This window comes from Oryzias latipes, chromosome 1 (assembly GCF_053564925.1).
Source record: "Oryzias latipes strain Hd-rR chromosome 1, Olatipes_Hd-rR_3.1".
Classification (NCBI taxonomy): domain Eukaryota; kingdom Metazoa; phylum Chordata; class Actinopteri; order Beloniformes; family Adrianichthyidae; genus Oryzias; species Oryzias latipes.
In genome coordinates this window covers 17,544,510-17,558,908 of record NC_136237.1, presented here as the reverse complement: position 1 = coordinate 17,558,908, position 14,399 = coordinate 17,544,510, and the positions used below count along the sequence as shown (strand labels likewise).

The 14,399-nt window shown below is 37.2% G+C and overlaps 3 protein-coding genes across 3 annotated transcripts; all 3 read left to right on the top strand.

Annotated features, from left to right (window-relative positions):
- LOC144994094 (uncharacterized) lies at positions 1-2,896 on the top strand. Its single transcript, XM_078950534.1, has 9 exons — positions 1-148; positions 245-370; positions 439-629; positions 1,038-1,126; positions 1,299-1,426; positions 1,525-1,652; positions 1,763-1,880; positions 2,285-2,503; positions 2,604-2,896. Exons 1-9 carry the CDS (start codon positions 125-127, stop codon positions 2,790-2,792), a joined length of 1,212 nt encoding a protein of 403 aa, XP_078806660.1. The 5' UTR covers positions 1-124; the 3' UTR covers positions 2,793-2,896.
- A 328-nt stretch (positions 2,897-3,224) lies between these two features.
- LOC105357666 (mesothelin-like protein) lies at positions 3,225-7,830 on the top strand. The gene is made up of 13 exons (XM_023954292.2): positions 3,225-3,548; positions 3,640-3,704; positions 3,831-3,960; positions 4,126-4,211; positions 4,296-4,425; positions 4,560-4,750; positions 4,860-4,950; positions 5,040-5,163; positions 5,242-5,423; positions 5,716-5,871; positions 5,956-6,092; positions 7,506-7,636; positions 7,712-7,830. Exons 1-13 carry the CDS (start codon positions 3,339-3,341, stop codon positions 7,828-7,830), a joined length of 1,752 nt encoding a protein of 583 aa, XP_023810060.2. The 5' UTR covers positions 3,225-3,338.
- Positions 7,831-7,986: 156 nt separating this feature from the next.
- Positions 7,987-14,377, top strand: LOC144994091 (uncharacterized). Its single transcript, XM_078950529.1, has 14 exons — positions 7,987-8,141; positions 10,119-10,135; positions 10,229-10,250; positions 10,347-10,374; positions 10,472-10,556; positions 10,633-10,779; positions 10,966-11,177; positions 11,301-11,404; positions 12,011-12,138; positions 12,259-12,386; positions 12,507-12,624; positions 13,027-13,245; positions 13,346-13,516; positions 14,057-14,377. Exons 1-14 carry the CDS (start codon positions 8,120-8,122, stop codon positions 14,258-14,260), a joined length of 1,605 nt encoding a protein of 534 aa, XP_078806655.1. The 5' UTR covers positions 7,987-8,119; the 3' UTR covers positions 14,261-14,377.
- The last annotated feature ends 22 nt before the right edge of the window (positions 14,378-14,399 follow it).

The following is a 14,399-nucleotide window of genomic DNA, read 5'->3' as shown; positions in this document are numbered from 1 at the left end:
CAAAGTAGGTCCATCACCTCTCCGTTGCTATGGAGACACAAACTACAGCTACAGCTTCTACAGTTTCCTGAGGAGCTCATTCTTGGGATTCCAGTTCCCCAACCTGACCACCTTCTTGTCCCTCATGCCTCCAGACAGAAAGCAACAGGTGTGTGGACATGAAAGCTGTCTGCAGGAAACTCTGAAATAATAGGACAGAAAAACAAAACTCAAGTAACATTTCTTGTATTTGTCTCCCCTGTAGCTGATAAACTCCATGCCTCCATCAGATCTTGGGGATTTCTTGCGTCACACCAATGTTGTTGGACAGGAATCACAGCTTTGTCAACTTTACAGCAGCTACCTCCAGATACCAGTGTTTCTAGAAACTGTATGTAAAACACAAACACACAAAACAATGTGAAGGCACAAAGACTTGAACCTGAATGTTCTTTGCAGGAGTCTCTGCCAGAGCAGGTGAGACAGAGAACTCTGCCTTGCGTCTGGCCCATTGCTCTCAGGAGCTCCAGCAGGTCAGAGGTCAACGCCTGGTTTGATCGAGGTCTCCCCAACTACTTGGTCTTCCTCACAAAGACTCAGATCAACCAAATCACCTCAATCAACGCCTCATGTTTGGCCTTCCAGAAGATGTATGTTTGTTTTTTACAAATCCATTCTCCTGTTGACTGCACGGTGGCACAGTGGTTAGCACTCTTGCCTCACACCAAGAAGGACCTTGGTTCGAGTCCTGGCTGTGAGACCTGAAACAGAACACTAATAGGGGACCTTTCTATGTGGACTTTAAATGTTCTCCCTGTGCATGTGTGGATTCTCTTCAACTTCCTTCCACCGTTCAAAAATGTGCTTCATTGGTCAATTGGCAACTCTAACTCTTTGCCCACAAGTAGTCGGGATAGACTCTGGCAGCCCTGTGAACCCGAAAGGGATAAAACGGCAGAAAATGAATGAATGATTTAACAGTCTCCTGTTACAATAAAGACAAAATATCTGTGTTCTTCTGAAAGTGATTTTCATGAGTTCATTCTGTGTTTTTTCAGTGTTTCTACTCTTGGTTCCTACAACTACTCGGTTACTGACTTCACCAACCAAGATGTGTACAACACCATCAAGCTTTACCTATCATCAGGTCAGTTGATCCTCTTTTAATCCTTGAATATTAAGGACAAGTTTTTCATTTTTACCTCTAACTTTATCAACAGATTTAAACTGGAAACAAAGTTTAGGACTTTATGTTTAATTGTTTTTAGGAGATGCCGTTTGAAATGTTAGATATAGCTTTTATTTTTTGTTTCAAACAGCAACATCACCAAAGTGCTACGACAGCAACAACCCAGAGCTGAACTCTACAGCCTGGTTTGCAGAGTACATCGGCTCTTTCATCACTTTTCTCACTGTGGTGGATCTTCAGTCATTTGGATCTCAACAGGTATTTTTTTCTCATATGGACATTCCTTAAGTACTGTTCTGTTTTTGTTTATTTCAGTTTCAAAGCTTATAGACTGAATTGGTTTCTTCTCTTTTCAGGACCTGCAGGTGTTCACAGTGAATCCTCAGAATCTTCTGCTTCTTAATCAGTATAAGGTGGATGTGACAATAATCATATACTACATTCAGTTGGTTTATCAGCAAGACAACAACTTCAGTCCACTTGGGTAAGTTTGATGCACCAAAATATGTTGTATGTATACCACAAATCTTCCACACATTATTCCACAAAGTATGTGATCTTAAACTGTCCAACCTGTTTTCATTCTCTTTGAAGCCTTCCTTCATTGGGTCAGTGCTTTGCTCCTGGCCGGGTGTTCACTCAGTTGACTTCACAAGAAAGTTTGACGGTTTTGGGAAATGTCAACAGAGTTTGTACAGACCTAGATCCACAGGTAAATAAAACAAGAAGAAAACACAGAGATACTAAAAGTACAGATTTCTCAATACATGTATAAAAATAAAATACAGGAAGACTAAAAAACTGAACAATGTACTGTATAACAAGGGACAACTGATATGAGCAAAATAAAAACTGAAATACAGAGTGGTTTATATGTATTTTATCTAATCCTTAGAAACAAGTTTGATGACAGGTTTATTTCATGTAAAAGTTAGCTAAAGAGTTTTTCTCCTGATATTTGCATGAAAAGAAAAGATAAAACCCAAACCAGACCAACATCACCATCATCATTTGAAAGCTTCTTGATATTTTCATCAACTATTTTAAATGACTGTGTTGAACATTTACACATACAATTTACTGGATTTACCTCTCATGCATTGTTTTTTTCTTTAGATTGCTGCTGCTTTGGCAAGTAATTTTGGTGAGAACATTGATGCCAAAGTTATTTCTGCCCTCGGTAATGAAAGCACCAGCTTGTCCATAAGCCAGATAAAGTCTTTGAAGCCTTCAGACTTGGTGGATTCTCTCAACATTTTCAGCAATGTGATTGGTTGGAGAAAAGGACAGGCCAAAGCCATTATCCTGTCTTTGCTGTCTTCAGGATTTGTACAGGTACTGTGTTAGATTGTGTTTATTAGCAACTAAACAAAAATCATCTTTTTGGACAAAGTGTTTACGTTTATGTATTTTTTGACCTTCTACATCCAATCAGATCAACAGTTCAGCCTCGCTGCTAAACCTGGGCTCCCTCATCTCTGGCGTACCATCAACTGTGTTCAGCAGCATCAGCGGCTCTGATCTTGTCACTGTATCCAGAAACCCCTCAGTCCTGTTCTACATCCTGTCTGCTCCACAGATTGTTCAGCTGACTTTTGTGATACAGGCAAGACAATCTAAATAGAATAGAAGTCTTAGCACTGATAAAGGATTTCAGATCCAAACTATTGCCATTCTGGCCTATTCATAGCTTATATAGAGTTTATAGTATATAGATAATGTAAATCATATAGTATGCAATGTTTCAATGGTGGGCTGTATAAAATATATAGTATTTAGTATACAGCAAGTAATGTATATTTCATAACCCAACTATACTGTATTAATTTTTATGAACCATTAATTAATATATATAGCATAAATTTAGAGCATTTATATAGAAAAAAAACAGTCAAAATGATTTCCTCCAATTTTTTTTTTTACCTCTATAGGTTATTGTTACAGAGTGTTCAAGAGTAGGTTTTTTTTAAACATGTTGCATACCATCTGTTTTGCAATCTGCTTCAAACGTTGCATCATTATTGCACTTGAGATTCACTCTTTGTTTAATTTTAGACAAAAGGTTTGGCTAAATAATGACATTTAGTTATTATATATAAAATTGTCCTGAAATAATTGATGGTACCAAATGTTGTATTGCATTTTTTTTTAACTATGCAACCACAACCACATGTTAAATTACTCATTAATATTTATAAAATGTGTCTTTCTGCTGCTTTTCTTTCTACAGATAATATATTTAAACATCAACAGTTTGCAGATCATAGAAAATGTTCCAGATAATTTGGCTACTGAGATTCCTGGAGTTTACCTGCTGCAGTTCCCAAATGACAGCAGCACAGTCATCAAACTAAATAAAAAGAAATGGAAACCCCAACAGGTAGGTTCACCTGTTAAAAAGTCTGATTTTTTAACATTTTTATGCAAATTCTACAAACTGAATGTGACTTTATTTCTTTATTTTTCATTAGGTTGTACTGTTCTTTGATATAATAGCAGCAAACTCTGAGACAGCCGAGTTGGGAGGTCCAAACAAGTGAGATTCTCCACTTATTATCTTAAAAATGAAGTCAATACTTCATAGAAATGTATTTGCTAATGTGTTCATGTGTTTGTTTGTTTGTTTGTTTGTTTGTTTGTTTGTTTGTTTGTTTGTGTACAGCTTGTCCTCCTCTGTGCTACAAGGGTTTACATGCACAACAGTAAGATCTTTAGGAAAGAGGCAAATCAAGAATCTGATTAAAGCCTGTCGGAGAAAAGGGACAAACAAGGTTCCATTGGTGGAGACTCAGGTAAGATGGCAAAAGAGTGCATGTACTTTATACTTGTTCAGATTTACAACATGACCACACTTATTTTTTTTTTTTTTTTCGTTGTACTTAAAACAAAATGGTGTAATCTAAAGATCAGTTTTTTTAATTGAAATAAAATGTATACTGTTTTGTTTTGCCCAACAGCTGACCTGCATGTACAACCAAATCAAAGAAGAGTCAGATGCCACCAGCTTTTCCCTCTATCCTCCAGATGTGTTGCTTTACTATGAGTAAGAACTTCGCGAAACAATTTCCTTTTTTAAGTACAAAGATGTGGATATTGAAACTCTTGTGTTATCTTATTCTTCCTCCAGTTACTCTCTGGTGCCACGGAGCAGCTGCAGGTCTTATTTTCAAGAGTTGGCTGATGCCGACTTCTCCATCTTTTCTTCAGCACTGACATACAGACGGTCCTCTTTGTTTAATAATGCAAGGAACTGCTTGGTGAGTCTAGAGCAACACCAACAAATTTTTTGACAAAATTCTTGATTGTATTTTACTGTACTGCAAATTTTAGAGAAGTATCCGCAATTAAAGAAAAAAACAGTAATTTATGTAATTTGTCCTCCTTCATTAAGGGAATAACTAGCACAAGTTTAACTGAGGATAATGTATCAGTTTTGGGGAACATGTGCTGCATTCTTGATGGCTCCTACATCCAAAACTCTCATCCATCTATACTGGAACAACTCAAGAACTGTCCAGATCTCACTGTTGGTCAATCAACTGCAGTTATAACCCTTCTGACCAATGGAAATACACCTTATGGGTACGTAAACTGCAGCTTATTGAAATTCTACAATAACAAATAGGAGTTTGTGTCTTTCAAAGACGATAGTGTACTTAAAAAAACGCTTTGTTTGTTATATCACAATCAGAGATCCTTCAACATGGAGTGAACAAACTCTAAAAGACCTTGGGATGCTAACTCTGCATTTGACTTCATCTTTCTATCAGCGCTTTGATCAGGTGAGTAACACGTGCATTCAAGTGTTTAGAAGGGAAGGTCTCATGGATGGAGGATCAAGTTTGAGCTCATAAATGTATTTTCCTTGCAGGACACAAAGCGTAACTTCTTGAAATACTTTCTGAAAGTCTTTGGTAGAGTGAGCAGAGAACAGAGGAAGCAACTGAAGAAGGAGATAAGACAGTCCATCAAAAGTGATTCAGACCAAACTGCAGGTCCGTCTGCCTCTGAAAATGTGTCTTTATCTTGTTGTTTACTTTCTGGTGTAAGTTTTTTCTGATTTATTTTCACAGAGTGCACAGTTGGAATAATCACTCAGGTCACAATCAGTGACCCCACCTTCCCCTTTGACTATAACATCAACCAATTCAACAACTGTCTGTCAGTTTCAACTGTCAAAGACAACTTGGATGGCATCACAGAAAAGGTGGATGAGGTGGAATACCTCAGGATTGTTCTCCAGAAACTGCAAGAGGTATAGCAATGGACTTGTAAAGAAAACATTAAAATAATTTTGGTTGGAGGGCAGAACTGACACTTGGTTTATTTTTTGTGGGTTGCTGGATTTGAAAAAGCATACTTCCAGTTGGAGTTCTTCATGTTTTTAGATATTTCCTTACATTTATTCTCTAATTGGTGTTGCATGCAGTTTTCTTTGTGTTATGTTTTATATGTATTTTGATGCTTTTGTGTTATGTTGTATGGGAAAGTGCTATAAAAATAAAGTTTGATTTGATTTGTTTTACTTTATTTCTGTGCAATTACAGGCTGACAACTCCATCATTCCAGAAGATCAGGTTCAACTCCTCGGTGCAGCTTCTCGAGTTGCCACAGTTCATGATATTCTTTCATGGACCATCAGTAAAATCGACACGCTTGCTGCTTTGATGGACTCTTCAAATGGAGGCTGGGACCCAAACGTAGTGAGCAAACAGAGTCCTTGTGTTGTGACTGTGAACAACATTTAAGGGCTGCTGTTTGATCAGAGCACATTTCTTCTCCTCCAGGCTAAGGTTATCATCTCTAAGTATCTGGCTGTTGGAGGAAACAAACTTAGCAGTGCAGAGCTGAATGTTATTGGGGGACCAAATCTCTGCTCTCTAGATGTGGACGTCATCAGGACTATTTCATCACAAAACTTCAGGTAAGACATGTGAACTCAGTTTGTGTTTAAAATGTCTTATAGTTTAAATATAGTTCTGCAATTTGTCACTGTTCAACACTTGCAGTTCCCAAATCACATTTTCACTTAGAAAATGTGATTTGGGGTACAAGGTTCAAGGCTTTTATATTTTAAAGCTAAAAAAAATTCTAATCTTTGATTTCTTCATTTTGATTTCAAAATGTTGTATTTCAAATTAACCCTTTCAATTTAAAACCTTTTTTTTTTTATTTCTATCTTATCTGTTCATGGTAGCCATGGGGTTAATAGGTCGATTTTTATCATACAAGTAAATGAAAATCTCAGTAAACTAAAATCAAATTAATATAAATAATTAATTTAAAGGTAAACTAATTCTACACATTTCTACAAAAAATATCTTCCTACATATCTTACTGAGAGGCAGCCTTCCCACGTGCTGTTTTTTATACAGTAAGCTAGTCTTCAGTAACAAACAGCTCGATGAAAGGGCAGAGAAACCTGCAGTTGGTGTGGAGAATAAAAAGGAGGGGAGATAAGCCAGAACTTTGTGGAGAACCTGTGTTTGAGACCATGACATCTAATAGAACTCCATTCACTAAAACCAGCTGCTTTGGATCTGTTAAGAAGGTAGCCATGTGATTAAAACATGCGATTTCGTCTTGTTAAAAGCTGAAGAAAAGTCTGAAAATAAAAATATTGTGAAGCATTTTCTTTTTACGTTTATAAATACGGTCAAGGATAGAACGCTTTGCATCATCTACACCTTTACGGGCTTGATAAGCAAACTGTAGGGGGTCAAATTTTCCGAGCAGTGAAGACATTATCTCATTACATGTCACAAAACACTTACCATACACACAACAATCACATGTTTAATTTTCAAGATGTCCTTTAAGGTGGCCACATCAGCCACAAAAGAACTGTAAGACACACTTGCTATCCCTTTAAGATCCGGCCACACCTATCTATGACTCTTTACAGTCCTGGACAACCCTAAAACCTGCACGTAAAACTTTATCAAGCAAATCATGGCATCTTGTTTTAGTTTCTGCTCCTTGTTACATTGATTTCTTCTCCATGGTAAATTGGTTCCATCTGGGGTTCATTATACTTAGTGCATAGATGGCATTTAATGACGGGTGGCAAAAGCCAATCTGCATTAACAGTCAAATTGTCTGGACAATATAGACATTAGCACAATTGTCTTTTGACAAATTTCACTGGGGTGTTGTTGGTTCTTACCAGAACATGCTGTCCTCTCAAAAAGGGGCAGGAAGTAGCTTAGTTAAAGTGACATAGCCAGGAGAACTGCATGAGCAATATTACAAACGTATATTTTTGGAACAATCAACTTGGAATATTATCTTGGGTTTAAACTCTGCTTATGCGCTACAATGTCTCTTTCTCCTGCAGAGAAGTTGACTCTCTGGACATCTCTAGCTGCACTACTGACAAAAAGAAAGAGTTTTTCACTATCTCATTTGAAGCATTCAACCTTACAACAAGCTCAGTTTCTGTTTTTCAGCTCATACAACCATACATCGGTAAGTAAACATTTCCATCTACACACATGCACATAAACATATCCTCACAGAGTTAATTTTTTCCTTTTCCCACAGGAGGTGCAAATGTTAATTATATTCGTAGTTTGGTGGTCTCTGGTGTTAACATGGACCTGGCCACCTTCACCAGTTTGGATGAAAAAGTTGTGCTGGTCAGTGTTATGTTTATGTCTTAACTAGGAATGCTTCTGTTTCTGTGGATATTTTTTACGGCATCAGTGTGAAATATATTTGCTCTTTCCCCCCCAGAGTCTAACCGCAAGTGAAGTTAAAGGTCTGCTTGGCACCAGCCTCCCAGATTTGAAGTCTTATGAAAACCAAACTCTGGTGCAGACCTGGATCAGAAGTCAATACCAGTCGGAGCTTGACATTCTAGGATTGGACCTCCAAGGAGGCAAAGTAGACCCCTCAATTCCTCCATATTACAGTTCTACAACACTATCTACACCCACCATTCTTTCTGAAATGACCATTCTTACAACTACAGGTCAGTACAAAAACAGAGTGGATAAAAATAATTTTAGGATCAGAACTTTTATTTACTAAAGACTCGTGTTCCTTCACCGATGTGTGGTTTTGCACTATTATAAATATGTGCATCAGTTAAATCTGTTATTTCCACAGTTAAAACTATGTCATGTTGAGGAGAGAGCATACAACCTTTCAAATAAGTTTGCATTTCAACATCCAGAAACTGCAAGAAAGAGTAAATGACCCGCCTGCAGCTAACTCATTGATGAGGAATAATGTACACATAAAGACTGAAGCATATTTAAAAATTGTCAAATTGAAGGAAAACTCACTTTTAGCTTCTAGTAAATCGTAAAAAACTGATAACGAAGGATACGACTTACACTTTTTGAGTGTAAATGGATTTTACTCTTTCATACATTTTCTTGATAATAGGTAAAAAATACAGATGATAATGCCAGTAATATTAATATTCATCTGATGAGTGGGCTGCACATGGCGTAGTGGTAAAAGCTCTAACCTCACAGTCAGAGCCCCCTAGCTCAAATGCATGGGTACTCCACCTTCTTCCCACAGTCCAACAATCTTCTTCTTAGGTTAATCGTTATCTCTACATTGTCTTAACGTGTGCATGTAAAGCCTTAGTCACATGCACCTGTACAGGTGCTGCAGGTTTTAGGGTTGTCCAGGACTGTAATGAGTCATAGATAGGTGTGGCCGGATCTTAAAGGGATAGCAGGTGTGTCTTACAGTTCATTTGTGGCTCATTTGGCCACCTTAAAGGACATCTTTAAAATAAAACGTGTGATTGTTGTGTGTATGGTAAGTGTTTTGTGACATATTTGTAAGGATAAAACAAGTTACACAAATGTATGATGTACAGCTGATGCTGTCATATGGTGTCCTTATGGCGCACTCTAGTCATTTGTAAGGGACGTGCACTGGCTCCTCACGTACCGTGCACAGAGTGTGTGTGTGGTATATAAGTGCCCGTGAGATGCCCATAGGGCGCCCACACAAACTTCGCTCTAATTGTCTAAGTTTGTCATTTCTAACAGCCACGTTGTGTGAAGTGATGGCGCAGGAGCAACACCTATTCCTTGAACAGGGCTAATGTGCTCCTTGCACAGGATATGGGGAGGGATAGAAAAACGGAAGAATCCATTAGACAAGCCTGCGCCTCACCTACAGTACTTCCCCCTTACTTACCTTTACGTGTTCCTTAAGTTGTCGCTACAACTGGAACACCTGCAGCATGCACGTAGAATAATACAAGCATGGTAAATGGCTTATACCTGTACAGCCCTTTCCTACCTTCCTTAAAGGCCCGAAGTGCTTTTCAGTCACAGTCTCATTCACACGCTTATGGCGGCTCCACTGCTGAACACTGGTGCCAACCTTTGAACAATAGATGCAATGTGGGGTACAGTGTCTTGCCTAAGGACACTTCGATACATGGCCAAGCAAGGCAGAAATTGAACCTCACACCTTCAGATCAAAGGACAACCAACCTACTGTTGCCATATTTCCTTTTTTAATACCAAAGCATCTATGATTGCCATGAGCATGCATGGACATTTTTTGACTTACGGGTTCACAGGGTTGTCTAGGATTTTTTAAATTTCCTGAGGGCAACTGATTTTCCCATTTATTACCTGCAGACAACAGACTGCCGACCTGTTCAGGGTTTGTCTTGCATTCATTTAACAGGAGCAGGATTGGCTGCAGCAACTCCGTGATCCCAAAAGGGAATCAGCGGGTTCTGAAGATGGACAGATCATAATAGTGTTGGATATATTTTGCAGTCTGAATAATAGACAGAATTACCGTATTCATGCACTGTTTTACCCATTGTAACATACAATGAAGATGTTTAACTAAAGCTCTGTAGCTCTGGGCCAATATTTGAGATCAATGAAAACACTAAACTGAAATATACTTGGTCCACATAGTTCATAAATCTCATCATAATTTTCTCATTTGTTTCTTTTAGGTGACTTCAAAGGACAGGTAAAATGGGATTTTTATTTGCTTTTTTTGTATTAAAAATCTGTTTAAGAAGTAGAACTCTGAAACTGTGGTTACATGTTTTTTTTTCTGAAGTGCCGAGGTATCACAGCAAATGGTGAGTGGTTTTGATGCATGAGGACATTAATTCATAGTAATTAATAGTTTTTAGTTTACACTTTCTAGAAAACTAATGTTTTCCTTTTTTTCACAGAATCAAATACATGTGTTGGAGTAAACAGGTAAACTTTTCTTAAAATTATTTTATAACAAAAATATTTAACTTTAACCTGAAAGCAAAAACCAAATGATATTATTTTGTTCAATTCCAAATTACAGCACAGATCTTCAAGTCTTCCTCAACAGTGGAAAGATGAGCAAACGCTTCTGTAACTTTTCTGTGGAAGAGTTTGCTTGTGCCTCTGTAAGACAGCGACACATTCTAAACTACAGTAGTAAAGGTGGTTCATTTAATGATTTCACTTTCTAATGTTGAACAGCTTTCAGCCTTAACAGCACAGGACCTGGTAGAGATTATGAAGTGTGATCTGTCATCAAACTCAAGTGGGTCCATATCGGCCTGGAATCTTCTCTTCTGTAAAACTTCCGGGATCCTGAATGCAGCTCTGAATCTTCTGACCACTGCAGTATGACTGACTTTTAGTTAAATATTTGGAAACCATTGGAATAAGTTACTACTAAATGGACAAATGACCTTACACTAGAAAATGTATTTCAATATATTATGCACTGTTGAATAGATATTTTTTTACATTTTATTTTTTTTATTTGCATTTTACCAAGCTTACAAACAATGTTTGTATTTGTTGCAGACAATCAACCCCAACAATCCTGCAGTGTCAGTGATTTTGGACAGCATACAAGCAATCAGTCCAGATCTTTTCAGCACAAACACACTGAATAATCTCACTGAGCTGCAGCTGTGGTTTAACGTTCGCCTTCGCCCATTCTTGCCTGCTGTTTCCACCAACTTTCTCTCAATTCTTGCAACAAAGGATTTGCAGTGCAACTCCTACCAATATATGTAAGCAAGACAACAAATATTAGTAGGGAATATACCTGAAAATCTGACTAATTATTTAATTATGTCACAGTATTATATGTTGTGTATTCATCGAATGTCCTACTCATGTGTTTTAAAAAATAGCTTGCAAATATTGAGTGAAGTACAACCTCAGATGACTCTTTCTAAGCAAGAATCTGTGTACACACAATTCATCAAGATCTACCTGAGCAGAAAGGATACTGCAGGTAAGCACAAAAAACTGAAATGCAATGTTATATCTAAAAGATTGCTAAATTACAATGTTCTGTTTTGAATGGGAGCAAAATAAAATGAGTTTTATTTCTTCAATAAAAAGAAAAAAATTGTACCACATTTTGATGAAGATGAAAAAAACTGTAGAATAAATAAATAACCATAAACTATAAAACTGATTTTCCAAGTTTGTAATTAAAACTTTAGGTAAGCGATCTGATTCACAACAAGAAGGCCTTGGTTCAAATCCAACCTTTTCATGTGGAATTTGGATATCACATTTCTCACACATTTCAAAAAACATTTTTTAATGCTTGGTTGATAATTCTAAACTGTCCGGAAATGTGAAAATGAGTGTGCAGGCATGTGAAAGACTGTCGAACTGATCAGGATGTACCCTGGTATTACTAAAATGTAACTGGGTTGGCCCCAGCAGCCCTGCAACCCCAAAGGGATTCAGCTGGATGGATGGATGGATGGATGGATGGATGGATGGATGGATGGATGGATGGATGGATGGATGGATGGATGGATGGATGGATGGGAGAGGTTGTAGCTTGAAATAGTTCTAATATATTTTTATTATTTGTTTCAAACAGCAACATCACCAAAGTGCTACGACAGCAACAACCCAGAGCTGAACTCCACAGCCTGGTTTGCAGAGTACATCGGCTCTTTCATCACTTTTCTCACTGTGGTGGATCTTCAGTCATTTGGATCTCAACAGGTATTTTATCTCATGTGGACATTCCAATAGTACTGTTCTGTTTCTGTTTTTTTCTGTCAGAATAAAACTATATTCACAGTTTCAAAACTGATAGAGTGAATTGGTTTCTTCTCTTTTCAGGACCTGCAGCTGTTCACAGTGAATCCTCAGAATCTTCTGCTTCTTAATCAGTATAAGGTGGATGTGACAATAGTCATCTACTACATTCAGTTAGTTTATCAGCAAGATATCAACTTCAGTCCACTTGGGTAAGTTTGATGCACCAATGTATTTATTATTATTTTTTTTACATATTTTCCATACAGCCACAAATCTTCCACAAAGTATGTGACCTTAAACTGTCCAACCTGTTTTCATTCTCTTTGAAGCCTTCCTTCATTGGGTCAGTGCTTTGCTCCTGGCCGGGTGTTCACTCAGTTGACTTCACAAGAAAGTTTGACGGTTTTGGGAAATGTCAACAGAGTTTGTACAGACATAGATCCACAGGTAAACAAAACAACAAGAAAACACAAAGATACTAAAAGTACAGATTTCTCAATACACGTATAAAAATAAAATACAGGAAGACTAAGAAAACTGAACAATGTACTGTATAACAAGGGACAACTGATATGAGCAAAATAAAAACTGAAATACAGAGTGGTTTATATGTATTTTATCTAATCCTTAGAAACAAGTGTGATGACAGGTTTATTTCAATTAAAGTTAGCTAAAGAGTTTTTCTCCTGATATTTGCATGGAAGGAAAACATGAAACCCAAACAAGACCAACATCACCATCATCATTTGAAAGCTTCTTGTTATTTTCTTCAACTATTTTAAATGACTGTGTTGAACATCTACACATACAATTTACTGGAATTACAACTCATGCATTGTTTTTTTTTAGATTGCTGCTGCCTTGGCAAGTAATTTTGGTAAGAACATTGATGCCAAAGTTATTTCTGCCCTCGGTAATGAAAGCACCAGCTTGTCCATAAGCCAGATAAAGTCTTTGAAGCCTTCAGACTTGGTGGATTCTCTCAACATTCTCAGCAATGTGATTGGTTGGAGAAAAGGACAGGCCAAAGCCATTGTCCTGTCTTTGCTGACGTCAGGATTTGTACAGGTACTGTGTTAGATTGTGTTTATTAGCAACTAAAAAAAAATAATCTTTTTGGACAAAGTGTTTACACTTATGTATTTTTTGACCTTCTACATCCAATCAGATCAACAGTTCAGCCTCGCTGCTAAACCTGGGCTCCCTCATCTCTGGCGTACCATCAACTGTGTTCAGCAGCATCAGCGGCTCTGATCTTGTCACTGTATCCAGAAACCCCTCAGTCCTGTTCTACATCCTGTCTGCTCCACAGATTGTTCAGCTGACTTTTGTGATAAAGGTAAAACAAACACTTTAACAGCACTTGGATATGTCAACTTCAGAACATATTGAGAAGAATATTGTAATGCTAGTCTTTTCAAATAGGAAGTGGCATTGAACAAGACTTTAGGGGATTTAGGTTTTATAATAAGTAATTCAATGCTTGTATTGTTAATTAAACCTCTAAGTTAACCAAATAACAGCGACAATATACAGGAAATTATAATTAACTTGAACAAGTTTCCAAACATACACATTGTATATATTTGGATGAAGAAATAAACACAAAATGACATTAAAGGAAAAGTGAAAAAGGTTTTCTCTGTACCTTTTTTATTTTAAGTAATGGATAGCTTTTGATGGTTTGATGACTGAACTACACTGAGAATGCTCAGGTCTTTTTTCATCATGTTGAGATCAATAAAAAATGTGTTTGACTCACATGGCCTTACATAACTAAACTTCAAATCCACTTTATTGTCAGAAAGAGCTCGTGAAGCTGTGAAATGACTTGTTGATAATTATAATCTGTGTCTTCCTGTTTCTTTTCTTTCTACAGATTATATATTTAAACACCAACAGTTTGCAGATCATAGAAAATGTTCCAGATAATTTGGCCACTGAGATTCCTGGAGTTTACCTGTTGCAGTTCCCAAATGACATCAGCACAGTTATCAGACTAAATAGAAAGAAATGGAAACCCCAACAGGTAGGTTCACCTGTTAAAAACCCATATGTTTTAAAATTTGTATGTAACTTCTGAATACAGAATGTGCCTTTCTTCTTTTCTTTCTTTCTTTCTTTCTTTTTTTTTAGGTTGCATTGTTCTTTGATATAATTGCAGCAAACTCTGATATTGCTGAGCTGGGAGGTCCAAACAAGTGAGATTCTACTTAATAAAT